The sequence below is a fragment of the Pundamilia nyererei genome, unplaced genomic scaffold (assembly GCF_000239375.1).
Source record: "Pundamilia nyererei isolate P.nyererei 1_Seehausen unplaced genomic scaffold, PunNye1.0 scaffold00136, whole genome shotgun sequence".
Taxonomy (NCBI): Eukaryota; Metazoa; Chordata; class Actinopteri; order Cichliformes; family Cichlidae; genus Pundamilia; species Pundamilia nyererei.
The window spans coordinates 159,127-182,099 of NW_005187537.1; the positions used below are offsets into that span (position 1 = coordinate 159,127).

The following is a 22,973-nucleotide window of genomic DNA, read 5'->3' on the forward strand; positions in this document are numbered from 1 at the left end:
CACACACACACACACACACACACACACACACACACACACACACACACACACAATAAATGATGAGTCTGTGCTCTTCACAAAAGAACATATAAAAGTCATTGGCATAATTTCTGAAAGTTAGAATAATATTTAAAAAATGTAACAGTTCATACAACTATTTTTTGTTTAAAATATACACCACTCATCACAAAATAAGACAACATCAGTTAAACTTCAGGGTCATTCTGTTCAGTTAGGAAGTATAAACCACTATGAGTGCATTTAGTTTGGTGCAAATCACACTGGTGTTGTTTGATGTTGCCGTCATCACAGCATTTGTTACGGTGTCTTCAGACTCTTTCTCTTCTGTCACATGCACTCTATGTGAAATTCATGTCCCTGCTCTCATCAGCCAAGAGAACAAGATGCCACTGACAGACCTGCCAGTTCTGGTGTTCATGGGTGAACGCCAGTTAAGCTGCACTATGCTGATCTGTGAACGTGGGTCCGGCTAAAGGACGTTGAGCCCTGACGACACCCTTGTGGAGCCTGCTTGTGACAGTTTCCTCAGAAACATGCAAATGATTAGCCCCAGGAGGTGATTTTTGTCGGACTCTGGAAGTGCTCCTCCTGTTTTTCTTGGCAGAAAGGTGCAGACAGCGATCCTGTTGTTGGGTTGATGCCCTTCTACAGCCCTGTCCAGCTGTCTCACTCTTGAGACACAGCAAACCTTCCTGTGACAGCACATTTGGATGCGGCATCCTGAAGAAACTTAGCTGCCTGCAGGTACCATTTCATGGTAGCAGCAATAACAAGGACACAAGCAAAAAGAAAAACAACAGTGTGGAGGGATAAGGAGAGGGTAACGGTAACGGTGCATCTCGAGACCTCCCGTTCATGATCATTTACACTGAAGTAGGTGAAATGGGTTCACAATGGTTCATGCTTCCTAACTGAACCAAACTGTCATCCCTAAAGTTTAACTGACTTGTTGTTAAACTGCAGAGAACAAGTACTCCCTTAATGTTTTTGGGATGCTGTATCTTCCCTCATTTCTAACAAAAATCTGGTAGGATGTAATGCGTTATTACTGCCAGAAGGTGGAGGTAACAAAACTAAAAGCTGTTTACCGACTTACAAGAAAAATAGTAAAATGCGCAACCAACTACCAAGCATTGGATTGAAAAAAGGCGAGATGTGGTTAGAGTATTTGGATATTGGGCAATAGTATTTCTGCTCAAAAAGCCCATATCTAGCATGTATGGATGGCAATATGCTATATATTACACATGAGGAAGCTTAACCCTTCCTGAGAGCAACTGACAACACAAAAACCTCACAGCATTTCAAAATAAACCCTTTGTGCCTTTTAGTGAATTACAAAGGTTCGTATAATGTAACAGTGAGCAGTGGTATGTGTCCAAAAGAGCTAATTAGACCAGAGACTAAACTATTTCATTTTTACCAGCCAAGCTGAAAATATACGTTAAGTGTAGCTGTCAAATGGACTTGATGAACCACAAGTTGTATTTAAACAAGCTGTCATCCTGCTTTACGGGCCCCTCGTCTGAGCTAGAGGGGTTTCCTGTTTCAGCATGCTGTGTGTGTGTTGAGCTATCTCAGCAGTGCTTCCTTTTAATGACATAGCATGGTTGTGATCCCGCCCCATTCCACCAAGCCTGTGGTTTACTAGTAAGCTGTGGTAGTAATCACACCCCACAGCGTGTAAACAACGCCGCTGTAGTCACTCTACCTGTTCTCCATAAGTTCCCTCACTGCAGCGACGCTGGGTCCTGCCCCAAGATGAGTATAGTAAGGGCCCTCTTCCTTTTCAATGATCTGGTCTGTGAAAGACAACAATGAATATTAGAGCAACTTCTTCAAATAGCATTCCACTGATGCGTTGCTGGCAGGTTTAAAGAGAAACACAGACAACCTGTTTGATATTTTTAATAAAAACATCAGGTTAATGTTGAAATACAAACTAAATGTAGCTGGATTTCAGTTTCAGTTTAGGGTTCATCACCTTGGAGGTCTTTTGAAATGCATCATAATAAGTCAACAACCCTCCACAAAACATTCAAAATCCTGCTCCAAATATGGCAGAGAAATGCAGCCTTTTATGCTCGATTTGGCTGTTGAATTAGGACACAGTGTATGTGTGTGTGAGTGTATGTTTGAGTCAGAGTGAGAGAAAAAAGTCAGTTTGAGGTCAAACACCAGCAGTCTCACTAAAAAGAAAACTCTAAAGGGACGGCTCACCCTAAAATCAAATACACATGTTTCCCTCTGGCCTGCAGTGATACTAAGCTTTGGTGTAAGCTGCTCAGTTTAGAAGATATCACCTCTTTCATTCTGATGTCTCACTTTACTTGAATATAATTGAACTAGATGGCTCTCATCTTTTAATGCTCTGTTAGAAAGGAATTTGTCACACAACTTGTTGTCTAGTTGATTAAAAAAAATGTTCTAAATTGAGTGACTCACAATAAAGACTTTACTGCTGAGTTTTAAAATGGACTTTTTTAATGCTTTGACCATAGTGTGACTGCAATCTAATTTCATTAGACGTAGAGAAGGCAGTCATTTGTATATTTTCTATCTGTTATCGTCCAATCTGGGCAAATCTCACCAGCAACAGCTACTCAGCTTTATAAACAACTCTGCAGGCCAGAGGAAAAACATGTACATTAGTCTGTTTAATTTCAAAGTGGTTCAAATTTAATGTGATGGAAACACATGCGCTAAAAAGTTGAAGTGAAGACAGAAGCAACTCACCCACACACTGACAGGATGGAAGATCAGCCAGTTTTTTGGAAGGTGTGTTGAGCAAGTTCTTGGTAGGGGTATCTAGAAAACTTGAGGGAGACTCCAGAAAACTGTTGATGCCGTTCTTGGATGGAGTTGAGTCCGCAGAGTGTCCCTGACTCCCATCAGTGGTTGTAGACAGGACAGTGACAGGTCCTGAACTCTCCAGCTTGTAGTAGCTTTGTTGACTTAGAGGAGGGGACTGGTGAGCCCCTGAGAAGCCATTAGCCAGACCATGATGCCCAGACGTAGGGCTGAGAAAAGCTGATTTGGCTGGGCTGGTGTTAGGATCAGCACCGTGCTGCAGCCCACCACAGGGCTGCGCTACCTGAGATAACAAATGCTTTTCGTACTCTTCTGGTCCTGCACCGTAACCATTGCATGGATTATGTTGGTGAAGTGGACCTTTGGAAAGGGACCACGGCTGGTTTTCTTGACCAGAAATGTGGTTGAACGTTGTGAGAGTGCTATAGTTCTGAGTCTGATGCCCTAAATGAGATATATTTTGAGTGTTAATCTGATGGATAAATTGCTTCCTCTCCTCCTGTGCCTCAGCCAAGTATCTCTTCAGATCAATTTGAGCCTGAGGCAGAAATAGGTTTTTCTTGTGGTGAAGTCCTGATTTACCCTGCAAGGGATTCTTCTGGTTTCTGCTCCTGTACGACGTCTCTCTATTTGGCGTGCGCTGATTTAATCCATCAGTTTTCTTCTTTCTGGGCTTGGAAGGCGCAGCTTTTGTTTTCTTCCTGACAGGTGTTTTCTGACTGGGGGGCTGCTGGGATTTGTAGTTGTATTTGATAGCTGAAACAGGCGCTCCTTTCAAAGGATTGTTCTCTGACTGCTGGTTGTGCTGGGACTGGATGATAAAGGCTAAATTTGCCAGCTGAGCTGCCACTTCCTCTTCATCTCTGTTTCTACTCACTTTAGCAACAACCCCACCCTCCATAGACAGACGCTCATGATCCTTACTAAACTTCACATCAGTGGGGGTTTTATAACTGAATTCAGACTTAATGACAAAAGCACCACAATCCTGTTCTGACCTCCTGGAGATTGTTTTATCACTGTGTGAACTCGCCTCCAAGAGACTCTGCAGCTTGTTTATGCTCAACCCGTTGGAGCGCTGGATGACATTCCCTTGTCTGGCCACAGGAGGTCGTATAACTGACATCTGGTGTAGTGGTGAGCTGATGACAGAGACTTTGTTGTAGCCAAAAGCTACTGCGGGTTTGGCTTCTTGCAGGACTGTATTTGTACTCGAGGCTGATGATGGCAAAGCAGTAGAAATGGGATGTTCACACTTACTTTCAGTTTTAATGGACCCTGGTGTGCTTTGAGGTATAGCTGCCAGCTGAGTCAAGGCCTCAATAGCGATAGCCTGATCAACACTAAGGTTTCTCCTCTCTGCCAAAGATTGCACGCTTGGTAACAAGACACTTGGAAGAGGCTCACTTTTAATGGGTGGGGGAGTGCTTTGCAGATTAACAGGAGTGCTTTTCAGATACAAGTCCTCTTTTCTCACAAAGTGCAAATCTGGTGCCTCTGTTTTGATGGAGTGAAGTATGGAAGCACGAGAGCTGAAGAGTTTCTCCTCCAGGCCCTTCCTCTCAGTGACAGAAAGACACACAACGGCTGCCAGTGTAGCCAGTGGGTCCTCACATACCTCATCTTCATCACTCAGCTGCGTGGTGGTCTGTTCAGTGATCCACACCCATGGCTCCTCCTGTTTTATCTTCTTTAGTGGAACTGCCAAGTCATCTGGAGGAGTCATGGGTCCATTCTCAGAGTCTTTAGGAACTGCAGCTATGATATTCCTTTGAGGCTCCAATGCCATTGTAGTCCGTTTCAAAGCAGACACAGTGGTCATATTAGCACCAGGTTTAGGTTTTATCAGGTTTGCAGCAGAACCATTCTGAAAAGTCACAGAAGAGCATATTTGTTGGTGAAGTGGTGCAGTGCTGGTCAGCTCCAGCCCGGGCTCTCCTTTAATAAGTATTGGCCGTACACCTTGGTCCAAGACCTGGTCGTGGGTGAGTGAGTGGGTAATGGGGGGAGTCTGTGTATGAGGTATGTGGCCTTCCTCCCCCTCATCCTCCTCTGCTGCCATGTGGGTGTCATCCATCTGTGCTTTGCCTGTGCCATTTACCAACCCACTTTCTGGAACCACCTGAAACACGGAGACAGGGAGAGAAACAAGAAGAGAGAGGTGACTCAAGCTCTCACAGTACACAGGGAATCAGCTTGTTCTAAACAGTCACGGCACAGAGCACAGCAGATTGCCTCTCAGCGTGGCACGAGCATCTGCTGCAGCCACTATCAAGGCTGTGGAAAATATTATGGCATTGGGAAAACAAATAATCTCCTTTTTCACAAATCTTGCCAAATCTGACCTCTAAACACAGCTAATAAAAAGTTAAACTAAGATAATTCGCAGTTGAGGCTTCGATTAATATCAGAGCTCAGGAGTGTTGAGAGCAATGGACCCATAAGTAGCTAAGAGCCAACAAGTAAACATTTGGAGTCATCCACAGTTCAAGGCTGCGCTACTTCCAGTGGGTCACTGAGGGTATGTGTGCAACATGTATGTACGTGTTGTGTTTGTCCTGGGCTTGAATGTGTGCTCCTGGGTATGCATGTGTGTGCATGCACACGTGATTATCCACACAGCTGGCCTGACATTACAGTATAGCCCCTGTGCATTGTTAAGAGGGATTAACCCACTGTGGGTCTTACACACAGTAGCTACGGCACCGCCTGACCTTCATGAACTGTGATCATACAAAGGTCAACCGTGGCGTATGGATTACCCACAAAAACATTATTAAACATGTTCTACTACAACCTGTTTAGTACACAGATAATTATTTCCACAACCTATACTATCTGGAGACGTTTTAAGGCTTTGAGTAAAGTGTGTTTGCTACTGTAGTATTCATGCTGCTTGGAAGCACTTTCTACGAGAACATGCAAAGAGTACTCTGAAATAGGGCTGCCACGATTAGTCAAATAGTCGACGCATCGTTTGAAGCTTTGTAAGGTCACAAAAGATGCAGGAATAAGTAGTAGGTTTTACGAGTGTAATAACGGACTGAAACAGAAGATGGCAGCACTGCATGTACAAGGATGCCAGCTGCCGGTAAACCCCGAAAAAGAAGAAGCTGTGTCCCAGAATTCATAGTGCAGCCCAGCTCTTGTGGGCAGCTCTGTTTCCAACAATGGCGGCAGCTAGTTAGTTTTAATATTACTCTTATTATTCTTTCTGGGTCACAAAATAAACGTTTAACATATTTTCAGGGGAGAATGTAGCTGTGTAAACCTCAAATATCTGCTCAGTTTATCAAGACACCACATATTTTCAAAAGCGCTCCGACGTTTTCAGAGACGTCTGTTACCCACTAGCTCGATAGCTAGCCGGGGGCAAGGCTCACTAGAGCCCGTGAGAACACCGGACTCCTGGCAAATCGTTTTCAAACCCACCGCTGCCTTTCGCTACTCAGGTTAAACATATATAAGTCACTTAGATAACTTAAAAATGTTATTGTTTAGTTTTTTTTATAATTTTATTTGTTCCTGAGTAAATCGGTTTGGCTGAGATTAAAGTTATAGTTTTTACACAGCTGAATAAACGTCAAGCAGACAACTGATTATCAGAAGTGTGAGATGCTCGAGAATATACTCCGGTGTCCTGTTATGTTTTAGATAGCAAGGAGTTTATTCAACTTCACCGAAACAATCTGCAAATTTAATTGAAATTTAATAAACTATCATCTTGTCTTTATTTTTAGTTAGCACATAACTTAAACACTTAAAGCTGTAAGCTAATGATAGTTATATAAGAGCAGATGCAGCTGGTGCAATAAGCTGTAAGTTTTACGTCCAATGGATGCATGATCTGATTAGTCGACTATCAAAATAATCGTTTGTGTCTGCCCTACTCTGAAAAAGTCAGTCATTTCTTTATATTTTGCTTCCACAGAGCCAGACTTTATTGTAACTTTTTAAAGGCATCTTGAGCAGTAGTACTCGTGTCTTTCTGAAGGTCTTTCACAGTTTTCTTAGGACAAGGGCGTCTTTTTCATTCTTTCCTAGCCCAGTCCTTGTACCCTGATCACTTTCAGTTCATGTTTTTTGTTTAGTGAACCACTCCCCTGTGAATAATTCAAGCATAAAAAGGCACCTATCTCAAGGGACCAATCAGTGCTGTGTCTACACATACCAGACAACTTTGGGGGGAAAAAAAAAAAAAACGCACACAAAAAACCCAAAGCAATTTTATTGTATTTTCAGGCATTTTGTTAGTGGGGGCCTGTTGGACAAACATGTCATTTGTTCCCATTTCCTTAGTTTCCTTATATTATCTGAAAAATGGGCATATCTTGGCATGCTCAAGAGTCAGTCCAGCAGACAAGAAGTATCTTAAAGTCATGTCCTTATGATAGTGGAAATAAATTTAGCAAAGATCTGACACAGGACCTGAGAGATGCATCAGCTGATCTGTCTACTGCTAATTGAGGCATCATCAGAAATAATATAACTGGAAGCTGTCAAGAAGCCAATGTTAAGAAAGCAGACTTTACAGAAAATGCTGAGGTATGCCAAATTACACAAGAACTGGCAACTTAACGAGTAATTAATCCAAATATTTGGTTTGGTTAAAACACGGTGGAGGTAATTTCATGGCTCAAACTGATAGGATTTTGTACTGTCAGATTTGATCCAACAATCTTGAAAGCATCTGATTGGCAATGGTTTCATTTTTCCTCATGACAATGATCTCAAACACACTGTCAATGTAGTGAAAGCATACTGGGATGGAAAAAAAACATCAGTCATGGATTGGCCTCCTCCTGACCAAGACCTCAACATTATTGTAGCAGTAGGATCATCTTGACAGACAATGGCAAAAAGACAATATCCAAAGAAGAGCTTTGAATATCCTTCAAGAAGCCTGGAGAACTATTCCTGTAGACTACTTAAAAAAGTTAGACGAAAGCTTGAGAGTTCAGGTTGTGTTGAAGAATAAAGGTGGTCAGAGCAAGTATTGACTTTCAAGGTTATTAGAACTGTAGGAACTTTTACACAGCACTGTACAGCTGGCAACTGAAAATATGAAAGCCATCCTTAGTTTTTAACATCTTGAATAAACATATGATCCACTGAAGACAAGCTGTTCTTTGTTTTAGCTGCATATCAAATCAGAACTAAAGCCTTTAGCTGTGGAAGAAAAATGTTTCAATGTGACAAAGATATATAAAAAAAAAAAAATCAGTATCATGTGCCAAATCTCAGCTGACAAAAGGATGTTAAACTCACTTGAGTGTGCTGTACATACTACAGTGCAGCTGGATGTATGTTCTTTATGACTGTTTACCTGGCATAAACATCCATTACAGTAAATCACATCAACTGGTTTTAATGTGTTTTACAGCAGGTGATGTGCACTGACAGATCAAGAGTAAGCAGCAGCAGCAGTACATCAATATAAACCAGACTCCTGTGAACCCACAGACCAAACAAAAAACACTTGTGTTTATCACCTACATGTTCCCTCCGTTTCCACTGGACGTGCACCAGATTTAGATTGGCACACTATTAGTGCACTATTTTTACTGCACTTGACAAACAGAACGATGTATGGGAGCAGGGAGTTTTATAGACTGCACAGGAATACCTGTGGAAAATGAACCATAAACCTTATGTTTATTTTAAAAAAAACCTGCTCGACTAATGGAGCAGTAACACAATACTGACATTTTTTTAACCGCTTTTCATAAAACACAACAATCCTTCAAGTCTTAAAATGTGCTCAGAATCAGCCTAAATCTGGAGCTGGTACTAGTTCACTTAAAAGATTCTCAGAAATCCCGAACAAAAAGGGAACATTGTTTTCAACCATCAAAAGCATACAGTGACACCTTACATGCAATAAAGTGGCATCTGTAAAGAAGAAGACACTGAAAAATAGGAGATTAGGCATTGTTCCAAAGCTATAGCTGGAAGAATAAAAGGCACACAGAGGTCAGAGAGAATACAGATGCTGAGCTATCTTCTGCAACAGCAGTGTGAAGACAAGAGTTTTAGGTGTGTGAAGTTCTTTCTTACAATCTTACATTTCTGATTTGCATACAAGCACACATCTTCCAACTGGGCCTTATAAATGACCTAAAGGTCTCCTGACTGCATCTTGCCTGTTTGTCCAATTATTTTTTCCATTCTCAGTACTAAAAATACACAGAACAGCTTTTGTCTTTGGCTCGGTTTCTAACTTTGCTGAAGCTGGAGTTTCTCCTTTAAGCACAGGTTAAATGTTATTTGACAACTCAAGAGTAAATTGCAGTGACCATGGAGCTGTTTGTGATTAACATGGGAAAGCTAAATGATCACCAGGTCTTTTCAGTGATGTGGTACTCCTGATCACTCTCTGGTTTGCTGCAGTTACTCCTCAGTCCACTGAACTGTGGCTGTCAGGATTGTGTCTGACTATTAGAAACACGCCGCTGATGCAACAGATAGTTCAAGCTCAGGCTGAGGCAACACCAAAGCTGCCAATGCAAGAATATGAGATAACTGCTCTGCACTGAATACACAAATGGGCCAATGAAAGAAAAGAGGAGTGAAGAAGATGGGGCACAGTGCAAGAATAAGCAGCATGTCACAATAAACTGCTTTCAATGACAAAGCAGTACTGGCTGCCTTCCAGCACTGCACCAGACACACACGTCGGCATGCATGTGTGTGCGCGTGTGCATCCGTTTGTGCATCCAACTGTTTATGATCCGAAGCAGACATCAAAGTGCAGCCTCTGCTTTTAATTATTTTACGTTTATCCTCGTAAAAGCAAAAAGCTTAAAAGCAGGATGCGAATGCAAAGTCATGTGTTCTCATTTAGCCACTGGGTCTCTGGAGGGAGCTCGGACTGTGATGTGCTGGTGCTGCGTCTTTGTGCTTGTTGGGTATATCGCCGGGTTAGTCACTTGCAAACACACTCTTCTTCTTTTGTGTTAGACAAACCGTGACTAACTACGGAGCTTGTCAGAGCTTTTGGAATGAATAAAACATATCCCAGAGTGGCTAAGGGTGAGTTCTTAACACACAAAAACCCGTTCAGAGACCTGCGGCAACAGAGTGTCACTACTACATGAATCGTAGCAACCCTGTGTCTCTGTCTCTCCAAAGAGAGCAAATTGGGTCTCCAAGGAGGTTTGAAGTAGTGTGCATCTATTTGTAACGCAAGACCACAGACAAAAACACGCACACATGCACAGAAAACACATTATACATAGACATCGTATGAACTGCTACAACAAAAAAGTGAATACTCCGATTTTCTTTTGCCACATTGTGGGTATGCAGAAATCATACCGTTAAGACTGCCACCTCACAGCACCCTGACATTAACACACTGAAAAAACACATGCTTCCTTCCTGAGTCAGAGCGTAAGTAGTGGTTTATATGTGTTTCTCTGAACACGTGAGAATTTCCTTCATTCATTGAGTGCTTCCTGTCTGCGCTGAGCTCCATATAATGTCGTCTACACACAAAACATACTACCTAAAGAGAAAAGCGGTGAAAAAGAGCACGAGCTTAATCAACTATAAAATTATAGAGATTAAGACGGCGTCATTAACAGCGAGACCCTTTCCTACAAACCGCACAGTAATAATACTGTTACTGTAGCCAAACAAGTAAAAGCTGCCAAGTTACGACCCAAGGCTTACAAGCACTCCACTTTTCTGCTAAGCAGTCAGAAAACAGCAGGTGCAGAAATATGGCTGTTCAAAGCACTGCAAGAAAGAAAAGGGGAAGCAAACGGACTCTTCATACAGCACAGTGGCTTAAATAAAGGCATGCAATAAAAGGAAAGACGAGGGCTTTCTTGTATCCATTTGCTGCTAACTTTGTTGTCCCAGCCCTTAAACCCACCTGGAAAAGACAAGACAAGTGCTCACACACAAAAGGCCAGGTCCTCAGTGAAAGGGACAATAACAAAACAGGCGTCCAAATAAAGCACTCCCGGTCAGCTAAATCCAGGGTGGCGAGGAGAGAGAGACAACGGCGTATACCTCTAGATGAGCTCCACTGTAGCTGACCTATCTTGCAGTAAAACAAAAGAACTCAGGGTGAACACTATGGTTGTCTTTACCTTATCTGTCCTCGGAGGAAGCCCCTCCGGTTTAGGCAACATATCCCTAAAAGGTATTGGTGGCCATCTTGCTTTGCCTGCCTGCAGAAAACGTTGGCTACAGTAGCCGTACACAGGGCAAGCTCCTGGGTGTCATGACTAGCCGCCGTAGCAAAGCACTGCTACAGCAGGCGCGCACACACTCACCGCACATACACAGACATACAGACACACACACAGATGGGATGCCTTTTGCAGACGCAGACAGAGCCTCATCAGCCAATGGCGTGAGGACCTTAGCGGCTTGTAAATTATCTTCCATGCCTAGACTCTCCTAAACAAAGGATCCCCTATGTGGGCTACTCCAGCCCTACGCACAGGGATTGGAGCAAATTGTGGAATGGATAGTGCTGGATCTGGATCAGTTGGACAGAGCTCACCAACACAGGACTACCTCAGAGTTGATTGTGCAACTACTAAAATGACTAATCCATTATTCAATTAGTCAACTTAACAACAAAATTAAGAACAACATTTGCTGCTCCTGGATTATCAAGCTTCTTATTTCTGCGTTTTCAACTGATCTTGCCAAATAACCAGATCTGAAATTAAGCTTTGGGGATTTTTAATGGTTATTCTCAGAATTTTACAGACAAAGCAGTTCATCAGCTAATCAAAAATATAATTAACAGTAAATAAAGATTACTCACAACTGTCAAACTAATCACAGGTTTAAGTTAGTTGGCACCTTTAACTTACATGGGGCTGAAATACTGCTAAAAGCAAAAATGCTTATAATGATAAGCAAAAACCACCATCACATGACAGTTACACTGGACAGCGAGTGCTTTTGTGCCCCTTGAGGTTTAAGACATGTGATTTATCATTGTAAGGAAGTTTTGCATTCTGTCATCATCAGACACAGGATGAAGCAAGACACAGTCTTTGCAAAAGTCTGGAGTGACTCCTCATTCCTTTATATTTTTGCACACAAGAAGTCAGAGTTTCTTGTAATTGTGGTCTTAAGCAATCTCAATAGATCTCCAGGACAAGTTTTTCTTTGGAAACTGACTACTTTTTCACTCATTTTCACTCCAGCCCTTGCACCTGGCCATTTTTAGAAGAATATTTTGTTTTATTTGCTTGTTTTATCATTCACCTAGCATTAAAAAAAGCACCTAACTCAAGGGATGAACCAGTTTTTTGGAGTAGCAAACTATATCTTTAGGCACTTTGTTGATAGCAGCCTGGCATAAAAAGCTTCTGTTTTCCCCCCATTTCTTTAGTTGAATGATGAATGCCAAAAATAACAGTTTAATGGGCATCGTATTTTGGCTCCAGCAGGGTGATTCTCAAAGAGCTAAACTTGGCATATCTTAGAAATGTTTTAGGAAAGTGGACAAGTTGAAGATTTAGAAGTCATGTCCTAAAGAAACTGGAAAGAAGTCCAGCAAAGATCTGATGGACCTGATGCATCTGGACTTTCAGCTGATCCATCTCTTGTTTGCTGAGGCTTCATCACAAACGGCCTCAGTGGAAGGGAAACACGTAGAAAAGGCTGAGATATGCCAAATTACACAAGAACTGTGCCAGTGCCAACAGATTTTATGGAGTGATTAATTCAAATTGCAAATTCTTGGTTCAAATTGTCATCAGGAGGTCCGGAGAGAGATACAACGGTAAGCGTCTACAGCCATCTCTAAAAAAATACAGTGAGATTTTGATCCACCATGCAATACCATCTGGAAAGCATTTGATTGGCTTTATTTTTCAGCATGACAATGATCCCAAACACACTGCTACTGCAGCAAAACTATACCTGGATATAAAACACCCAGTGTAGCATTATCAGTCATGGACTGGCCTCCCCAGAGCCTGGACCTCAACATTATTGTAGCAGTAGGATCATCTTGGCAGACAATGGCAAAAAGACAATATCCAAAGAAGAGCTTTGAATGTCCTTCAAGAAGCCTGCAGAAATATTCCTAGTATTTAAAAAAATGTCAAGAAAGCTTTCCTGACAGAGTTAAGGCTGTGTTAAAGAATAAGGGTAGTCATATTAAATATTGACTTTCAAGTTCTTTAGAACTTGAAAGTCAATATTGCAAGATAGGTGAGCTACATACTTTACATTCTGTATTTTTCTAGATGTTTCAATAAATTGCTGCACAGATATTACATTTTCCTAGCAAAATATGAAGAAATGAGTGATGGTTCAAGACATTTGCACAGTACTGCAAGCATAGGCGAATAATTTGCTGCACCATCTATAATTTCTAAATGACTGTCTTGTTCATCCACCCCTAAATCCTTTCCTAAACAACCCCACTCAGGAAAAGCGTGGTTAGTTACTTTGCCTCTTTTAAAGATAACCATGTGGCCAAGAAGCTGAGTTCAACCCAGGACAAGGAAACATGAAGGTAGCCAGAGCCAGTGCCTGCTGTTAACAATCTAGCAACCAACCTCAGCCATGGGCTTGATTGTGGGAGCAGATATAGTTCAGCGCAGCCCAGTCAAAACAATAAAAACTATATCAGTGTAGCATCCAGCCTGCAGTAAACATGTTCAACCAAAAAGATAAGACAGCTGCGCAAACATAACCTGTGGCGGAAGATCCGATCATATTGATGGATTTAGCACTAAGTCGTGTCATAATTTCAAACATTACTGAGCAGGATGTTACACCAATGGTTTGTCTTTGAGCCTAAAAGACAAACCATATGGAGAATGACTTGATTATATAAGAGACTTGGGAATTTTTACACTTTTGATGCACTTTTTTGAAACGTGTACTCAAGAATTGCAATCTTAGTCATGGCTCCGAAGGGCTGTTTTTTATCTCACTGCAAAGTTCAACAGTCACTGAGTTTGTCAGTTACACTTATCACAGTCAAACTGCTGCATGGTGTGGCTTCATATATATTAGCCCCTTTCTGCAGCTTGATAAGTTCATCATTTTTGCATTTATCCTCAACATTTCAACACAACATTTACTGAACACTTGCTGTGGTGTACCACTGCAGCCATGAAATACTGCCATGTGCATTTATGCTGCTTGAGTATTTGCATCTAGAAAATGCAAAGAACATCTTACATTTAAATTATGATGAATATCATTTTATGTATTCTCACCTCATATCCCCTCAGGAAAGTTTTCTGATTTAGTCTCAGATTGGGAGTCGTAGCAAACGCTGGAATAATACCAAGGAGTAAATATCTTAAATGTCTTTGAGCAGATAAGTGTGTAAGTGTTATATCTTTAGCTGAAGTAGCTGAAAATTCAGTGTTAATATCTATGAACACGTGACAAAAAAACACGTAAGATTCTAATAAGTTGTCTTCCCCAAACGCTTCCTTACACACTGTAAAACAAGCACAGACGAAGACTACACACTTGAAATATGCACGAGGAGTGAGTGCGGTGTGCTGAAGCAAACTTCGTCCCCACAAAGTAATATCTCCACACTGGCAGTAACTGTGAAAACCCTGTCAACACTACAACAACTTGCATATTGCCAGCTATTTAATCACAATGTGGATTTGTGCTTGCAGCTGCACAATTCATGCTGACAACCAGCGCGGACATGCGGCAGTCTTTCAATCTTTAACATAAGACTGAAAGGACACAGCAAAGTGAGTGCACTGCTCTTGAAAGCTTTGTTTTTAATCAGTTATTCACTGACCCACCTTAAACCTGAACATATGCATGTTAGTGTTTTACTATAAAAGAACCAAAGCATAACATCTGAACCGTGTCTTCATTTAAGGTTGATTAAAGAGGTGCAAAAGAAAAAACCAAAAGCAAAGTGCATAAAGAGTTATGACTGAGGGAAGTCTTACCTGGGTGATTATCATTGAGAAAAATTCACGTCCCAAATAAAAAAATCTTTAAAATAAATGTTAATGGCTCCTTGGTGTTATTCATTGAGATGGTTGTGGTTGAGCTCTCCTCTGAATGTGACCAGTAGTCCAACAGGTTTAACGCTGCAACAACATCAACAAGCCACACTGCTAAACAGGTTACACCAAACACAAACTACGTCTCCTACGCTTGTTTGTGTACAAGACATAGCTGCCAACCGTTATCATGTTACTATCACTTGGCATGTGTTGCTAAGGCCCCTTTAGCAGGTAAAAGCAATGTAACACAGCTGTCCTACATTCCCCAGTGTTCCCTCTGGGTGTAGCAGACATAAAAATGCTCTTATCTGATTATGCAAGCCTTCTGGTTTCAATACACAAGACAATGTGATGCAATTTAGAAAAAAATGTGCAGATTCCTATAAAAAAAATACAGGTCAAAAAATGCAACCAGAAAGTTCATCTCCTTTAAGCGTCTCAGGCTTTTAGACCACTCCTCCTCCTCCAGCTGCCACTCCACTCGACAAAAAGCTCGACAACTTCTAACGATATTCCACCACGCCCTTAATTTTCAGCTCTTTAAGTGTCCCGTGTGTTTTTTTTCCTCTTTAACGAGCTGCCCAGCTCTCATTAGGAAAAAGAAGCCTGGACATTAATCACCCCAAGCTACAGTACACATGCACAGCAAGCGACGTAAAGAAAGTCATTCGGCACCGCAGTCGTAAACTGTCTCTGATACATGTGGAGACTGACCCACTGGAGTCCAGCCCAGTGATGGAGCAGTGCCAAGCATTGCTGCCAACACTTGTCATTACTACCATTACAGCAGACGATAATGTAAACTTGTCTCTCAATTGCATGGAAAAGTTACAGACCATTGATGAAGGGCAAAAGTATGAGGGAGTTTCTTCTCTTTTTGGCTTCTTTACTAAAGTTTTGACTTTCTACTGATCATCTTCATTGTGTCAGGGACAAAAAAAGAGAAAAACAACAACAAAAAAAGACAGCTTTACCATCCCAGAGGTGGTGTTGGATATGCTGAAGTGAGAGGTAACAATTATGGGAAATGGGAAAACATGACTCTACGCTTCAACTTGCCCCTTTGCTTCACATCCAGCCCACATATACACAACCTGTCAAACAATCAGTTAAACACCTCTTTGTGTAGGTCAAAGCTCAAAAGACTAACACATGTCAAACATTAGGATACTCAGAATGAACAGCAGTAACCTTTATGCAAACACCCACTTTAGCATTTGGATCCAAGGCCATATGGAATATTTTCCTTGGAGAAAACCCTGAAACTATAAAGTCTGCATTACCTGAGAGGAGGCGCAGTATGGCTCATAATCAGAAGACCCCTGAGGCTACTCACATATCATTCTGATCCCTTTTCCAAAAGCACATCTGCAAGCTAAACACTGTAACTAAATGCCTGCACAGCGACTTTCCGCGCTCTCTTCTGCGTGCTCTCTCCTTCAAACGCACACAAACAGAAATGCATGTTTACAGCTGTCACGCTTCCTTTGTGGACAGTTAAGAGCCCATGGGTGAGGCTATTTTAAGGACACAATGAATTCTCATTCAAAGTTCATTTCACACACATGCCGAGTTATGTAACATCTACAATCTCAATCCTGGAAGGAAATGTGCACTATTCGACATCACACCCATAAACCCACATGGACTCAATTTACAAGCTAGCAGTGGTTGGTCAGCATGAGGGGACACGGGGTCATTCCCTCTTTCACCCCTTTCGCTCATCCAAGGAAGGAGGGCAAATCTTCAAATCTCTATTCAGCAACTAAAGTGTCCCCTGCAGCCTTGCAGCTTCTTTCATGGATTTAACCTGTTCCTGGACCTTCTGAGTTTGGTCAGTAGATATAGGACAAAGATTTGCACAAACACACAATCATATATTAAGTCCTACACGTCTGTTTTTCAGGTTTTAGAAGCTGGTATGTATAAATCTGTAAATAATTTTCGCCCTGGGAAGGGTTAGAAGGGAAAGGCAAGCAGGTCCTTTGTTTTATGTACACAGTGATACAAATGCAAACACAAACACTAGGCAGGCACAGCAGCATGAGGGCCTCAGATCCTCTAACAATGACACAGGAAAAGCCTTACTTAAGTTGTTGCTAGTGCGACATGCTGAGTAGGCATGGTTGCCATATGATTGTGTGTACACACAATGGTGCACACACACACACTTACACATGCATACGTGTTTATAGAGAGGCACACACAAATTCCATTGGTGCATTAAAAGAATTACATTATTGCGTGGCAACAGAGAGAGATGAGAGGATAATGAATGAACAAAGGGAAAACAGACAAAAGAACAGACAAAGCCATGAATTCATTATAATGATTACCCTTGGTAGATGCCATTTGGAAGAGGTCCTTCAGAACCAATGACAGGAGGGAGCAAGCAGATGAGCTTTTATCCTCTTCAGGTGTATTAGTGATATTCCAAATTAGGCAGGTTAAATTAATGCATGAATGAGCTCTGGTTTCTCCAGGAGGCCATTGTGTGCCCTTGGTAGGATTTGATTGGCATTGCTTTCAACAGGGGGGGGGGGCAAAGTCAGCATTTCTTTTCACCCAGAGAAACCAAGTGGCACGACTTCAAAGCTTGTCCAGGGACTTAGGTTCTCACAACAGTCAGGACACGCCACAAACTCACAGATTCAAAGGACCTAAGAGGGCTAAGCAGTGAAGCATTACTGGCATCAAATTATGCATATTGTACAAAACAAATCAAACTGCAATGTGTTTTAACTGCAAACAACAGCTGAATGTGCACTGAAGTATCAGCATCCCCTGTCAATAATTCACCATCTCCTGTTATATGTAACCGCTGGAGATTTCTGTGGTTCGGGGGCACAGTCGCCTCACAGCAAGAAGGTTCCTGGCTCAAATCCCAGCTGGGCTTTGCATGTTCTCCCTGCTCCTGCCAGGATTTCCAATGAGTTCCTTCCTCACACAGATTAAAAACATGCACATTAGGTTAATTGGTGATTCTAAATTTATGTACCTCATGGGTGTCTATGAGGTGCCTAAAGTGCTTGTAGTGTATAGATAAAGCACTGTATAAACGTGTGGTTACATGTGGCTGTTATTATAAAGTACTTTGAGTGATCAGTAAGAGTGGTGTAGACATGGCAGTTAATTTCTGCCTAATTATGTAAATCAGGCATTAGTAAATGGTTTGAGTTCTGGGGCTATTGGTTCTAGGGCTGCCACGATTAGTCAACTAGTCACGCTTACGTCGATTATTAAAAACGTCGACAACTGATTTAATAGTCGATGCGTCGTTTGAAGCTTTGTAAGATCCCAAAAGACGCAGGAATAAGTAGTAGGATTTAAGAGTGTAATAACGGACTGAAACAGAAGATGGCAGCACTGCACGTACAAGGATGCCAGCTGCCGTTAAACCCCTGAAGAAGAAGCTGTGTCCGGTATCGTATCTGTGTCCAAATTCAAGAACCGCATCCTCCTGTGCCCGCATTTCTAGGCAGATTACGTTACAGCGACACGACGAATGCTGTCCAAATTCGAAGACTCCGACAAATGCGTCCGACAAACGCGCCCTTCATTTCCCCAGATTTGAAGGATGTGTCGGGTGTATACTTCGTGGCCCAACCTATCCCAGAATTCATAGTGTGGCTGCTAGTTAGTTTTAATATTACTCTTATTATTCTTTCTGGGTCACAAAATAAACGTTTAACATATTTTCAGGCGAGAATGTAGCTGTGTAAACTTCAAATATCTGCTCAGTTTATCAAGACACAACAGAAGACGTCTGTTACCCACTAGCTCGATAGCTAGCTGGAGTGCAAGGCTCACTAGAGCCCGTGAGAACACCGGACTCCCGGCAAATCGCTTTCAAACCCACCGCCATCTCTCGCTACTCAGGTTAAACATATATAAGTCACTTGGATAACTTAAAACTGTTATTGTTTGGCTTTTTTCAGTATTTTATTAGTTCCTGAGTATATCGGTTTGGCTGAGATTAAAGTTATAGTTTTTACAAAGCTGAATAAACGTCAAGCAAACAACTGATTATCAGAAGTGTGAGATGCTCGAGAATATACTCCGGTGTCCTGTTATATTTTAGATAGCAAGGAGCAGACGGCTGAGTTTATTAAACTTCACCGAAACAATCTGCAAATTTCATTTAAAATTGAATAAACTATCATCTTGTCTTTATTTTTAGTTAGCACATACCTTAAACACTTAAAGTTGTAAGCTAATGATAGTTATATAAGAGCAGATGCATGCTGATGCAATAAGCTGTACGTTTTACGTCCAATGGATGCACGATCTGATTAATCGCAAAAATAATTGGTGACTAGTCGACTATCAAAATAATCGTTTGTAGCAGCCCTAATTGGTTCCCATTAAGTGTGTCTCACGCAAAACACATAATGCTCAGTCTCTCATCGAGAATCCACTGCTTTGCATTGCATGTGAGCACTCAGTGTGAAAAAACTAAATACAGTGTATTAGTCCTGAGTGGCTAATATGGACCGTTGATATTTAACCTTGTTTCCATTTTTTTTTTTTTTATATTTTCATGTTGCAACGTATGAACTGATCATCTAACCACATAATGCCAAATGTATCATATCTGATACGTGAGTTGCAGCACAACTAAGGGGTGGTTCAGGCTCCCCTGATCCAGCCCCACCTTTATCAAAAAGTAAAGTTTTGAATCCAATCTTAAAGCTGGAGAGGGTGTCTCTCTCCTGAATCCAAACTGGGAGCTGGTTCCAGAGGAGAGGGGGCTGAAAGCTGAAGGATCTGCCTCCCATTCTACTTTTAAATACCCTAAGAACCAAGTAAGCCAGCAGTCTGAGAGCACTTTGCTCTCTCACTGCAGGAAATACAAAACCGTAGTAAGACTTCCTAATGATTTGTAATGATTCGTAACATATTGCAACAACTAGCAAGGAGACTATACTTGGGGTATAGCAAGTGGTTATACAAAGTAGCAAACATTTGTTTCAAATGATGTTTGAGCCTAAAAGTTTTTATGTGATGTTCTTGGGAATGTCTTTTATCCTTTCAAAATTCCACATTTGCGGCATGTGTAATTACTCTAAACTATCAAATAAGCACAGTTACAGACTGAGTGACTGAGTGTCGTTACTGTGGACCTTTGTTTTTCCCCATACCATACAATCAAACACGACTTGGTGTCTGATGACTCAAGTCGAGTACTTTAGGAGCAGCCATACTGTATAACCCCAAAGCTGGCACCATCTGGTCCTTGCATCAGCCCAGATGCATAGGAGACTCTGGCCAAATAATCAAACCACAAATAAAATAAAACAGACATTTCTCCTGGTTCGCTGAGCCTATTTTGGGTCGCTACCAAAGCTCTGCAGCTATTAATGATAACTACCTCACAAGGTAGTTATAAATTTAATTGACTTGGACCAGTTTAACAGAAAATACACAGCAGCTTTGATCACAGGGGAGCTCATGTAATAAAATGCATGTCTCTGCCAGGGAAGAGAAGTCAGAGTAGAGAGAGTACGCTAAAGCGCAATTCACCCTGCTCTGTCATAATGAGTTGGCTGTATTTAATCACTGACAGTGTTTCTGACATTTCACGAATCTTCCTCCCTACCTCAGCCCCCTTCTGTCCCACACGTTTACGTAATGAAGGGGAAAAAGAAAGCTGTCCTTCAGCTCACTGCCAGAGTGCCCACGTGTGCATGTGGAGGAACCTGTATTCATTTATTTTACAAAAAGTGTTTATTTCTCTCTCATTGACAACCAAAATACAGAGTCACATGGAAAAAAACTGTTGTGGTTTTGAAAAGCAGTTCACATTAATTTTGAGTCATTTGACTTTTTCTGTTGTTGTTGTTTTTTGTTAATATCAACAATCAGGGATAAGCACAAGTGACTTCCTGTCAACTTCAACTACTGGCCAAGCATTATAGCCAGCAGGGGGCGACTCCTTCAAACTGTGCAAAAAAACCCCAACAACTTACTGATGCCACATTTTACGTCAGTTTCTCACAACGCTAAGACTTACTTCTTTAAACCTTACATCTTTTTCTAAAACAGTTTTCCAGCTGAAGTCACAATATGTCACATCAGACTTTTAAGAAAACAACACATCTTAAAATATTAACACTACTGAGCAATCATTACACGCTCCAATAAAGGTACTGGAAAAACAGCTTTAAGGATATTTAACTCTCATCTTTCTAATCTGAAAAAAGTAAAACCAAAGTTGACTATGTCATGGTCCCCGTGCCTGACCGGCTGGTCTTCCATCTGTTTTCTTTTCCTCTCTCATTTCCCTCTCGCGTTCTACGCACTACCTGGGCGGAGTTCATTGCAGGCTCCCGCCTCTGGTCCTCGCACCTGCAAACAATCATCTGCGATTCATCCCTCACTCAAGTTCGCTACTTAAGGCAGCAGCTGAGGATACCTCGTCGCTGGATTATTGTGTAACCCTCGTCAGTGTTACTTCAGTTCTACAGCCTTTTTTGAGTTCCCTTCGAGTTTTTTCCTGACATGGATTCTCCTGTCCGTATGCTAGATTCTGCATGCCCCACCTGAGGATCTGTTGCCATGACCCTTTTGTGAGTGTGGTGAGTCAGTGCGGCGTAAACGTGGAGAGGATTCCCTGAGAGGAGAAAGCTAACTGTGTGAAGAAGTCTACCTGTGTTTTCCTGATCCCTTCATGAACCTTGGTGACCTCGGACCCCCCTTCCCTCACTTGTATATATCGCACGTGGAGAGTAAAATAAACAAACTAATCTTTGTGATTTCAGTCTGCGTCTGAGTCCCTCCTGTGACTCTCCTCATCTTCCCTTATATTTAGAAAAGTCATACACAGAAACATCAGTGGATTTAAGCAATGATTCAAGCTCATGATGGCAATAGAAGCTCTGCTTAGATGGAGATTCACTTTGACTTCCTCCAATCATGTGCAGCACAAACATCCAAGGACAAGGTGTGCCAGTCAGAAATACTGCATTAAACCCAAGTGCTACATCTCAGACTCTACATGCCTTAGTTAGCATGTTAAACATTGAAGTTCATGACAGCACAATTTAAAAAAACAAACAAACAAACAAACAAACAACAACTGAAGAAGTATGGCTTGTTTGGTTTTGCAAACATAGAAGCAAATTCACAACAGAATGGCTGGGGAAAAAAAATCAAGGTGCTGCAATGGTCCAGTCAAAGTTTAGACCGCAATGTGACTGAAATGCTGTGGCAGAACATTAAGAGAACTGTGCATAAACAAATGCCTAAATCAATGAAATGAAGCAACCTTTCAAAGAAGACTGGGTGAGAATTCCTCCACAACAATGTGAGAGACTTATAAAGTCACACAGAAAACAAATACTTGAAGAATTAAGAATCATAGGGTGTAGTTAGTTTTCACAAGTCTACCTCGAGTCCTATGACAATCTTTCTTTGTCACATCATTGCATGTATTGCATATCTGGCGACACTTGCGCCTTATGCTATACTATACATGAGAAAGTGCCCAGTTCCCTTCCTCGTCGGCTTTCCCATTCATGTCCCAGCTTACTATGAACCCGGAACTGGCTTTTGCTGGTATAAGCAATTTTGAGACGCTGAGATGTCTGCCTCCTGTGGTTATTGTTAGTCATCACAAGTGCACATCACTGTGCAAGAAGTGTCTGAGGGAGTGAGAATGTGTTTAGAGTTTTGCAACAAGGTTAAAATGAGATCTGCCAACTGTGTCTAACTAGGCGAAAACTGTTACAGTCTCTGATACTATAAATTGGTGGAGACAATAGGCGTTATTGTTTTAGTAATTCAGAAATGTGTTATTATGATCTCACTGAGCATAAAACAGATGATAAAGCAGGATTGCTAGACTGTGCACCGTGGTCAAATCAAATTTGGGGAAAAAAAGAAAAGGAAAAACAAGATGGCAATGGCAAAAATGCCAACTTAAGACTTCAATACGAGACTTCACAATGCAGGGCGGGATCCTACTATGACACGGTTGCTATGTCCATCTTTTATTCTAGCTGTGACTCCAAAAAGTTTAGATACAATTTTCTTTCCCCTTTCTGCTTTTCACCCAGGCTGGTTTGCAAATACTAATAAAGCTGGATTAGAAAGTGGGGGAATTTGACATAAATTTGTATGCATAGTTTGAAACTCTTAAAATAAAAAGCTCTGAAACGCAAG

At 41.5% G+C, this 22,973-nt stretch overlaps 1 protein-coding gene across 3 annotated transcripts in view; it reads right to left on the minus strand.

Moving 5' to 3' along the window:
- The window catches only part of tet1 (tet methylcytosine dioxygenase 1), a 36,925-nt gene that overhangs the window by 5,864 nt on the left and 8,088 nt on the right, over nt 1–22,973 (minus strand). For 2 of the 3 annotated variants that reach the window (XM_005743803.1, XM_005743802.1), the window contains exons 3-4: nt 2,758–4,954; nt 1,733–1,823 (exon numbers count right to left, since the gene is read on the minus strand). In XM_005743803.1, the coding sequence (XP_005743860.1) occupies nt 1,733–1,823; nt 2,758–4,954 (2,288 nt within the window). Of the gene's footprint in view, nt 1–1,732; nt 1,824–2,757; nt 4,955–10,931; nt 11,082–22,973 lie in introns of those variants that run through there. The other variant, XM_005743804.1, reaches the window with a different exon arrangement.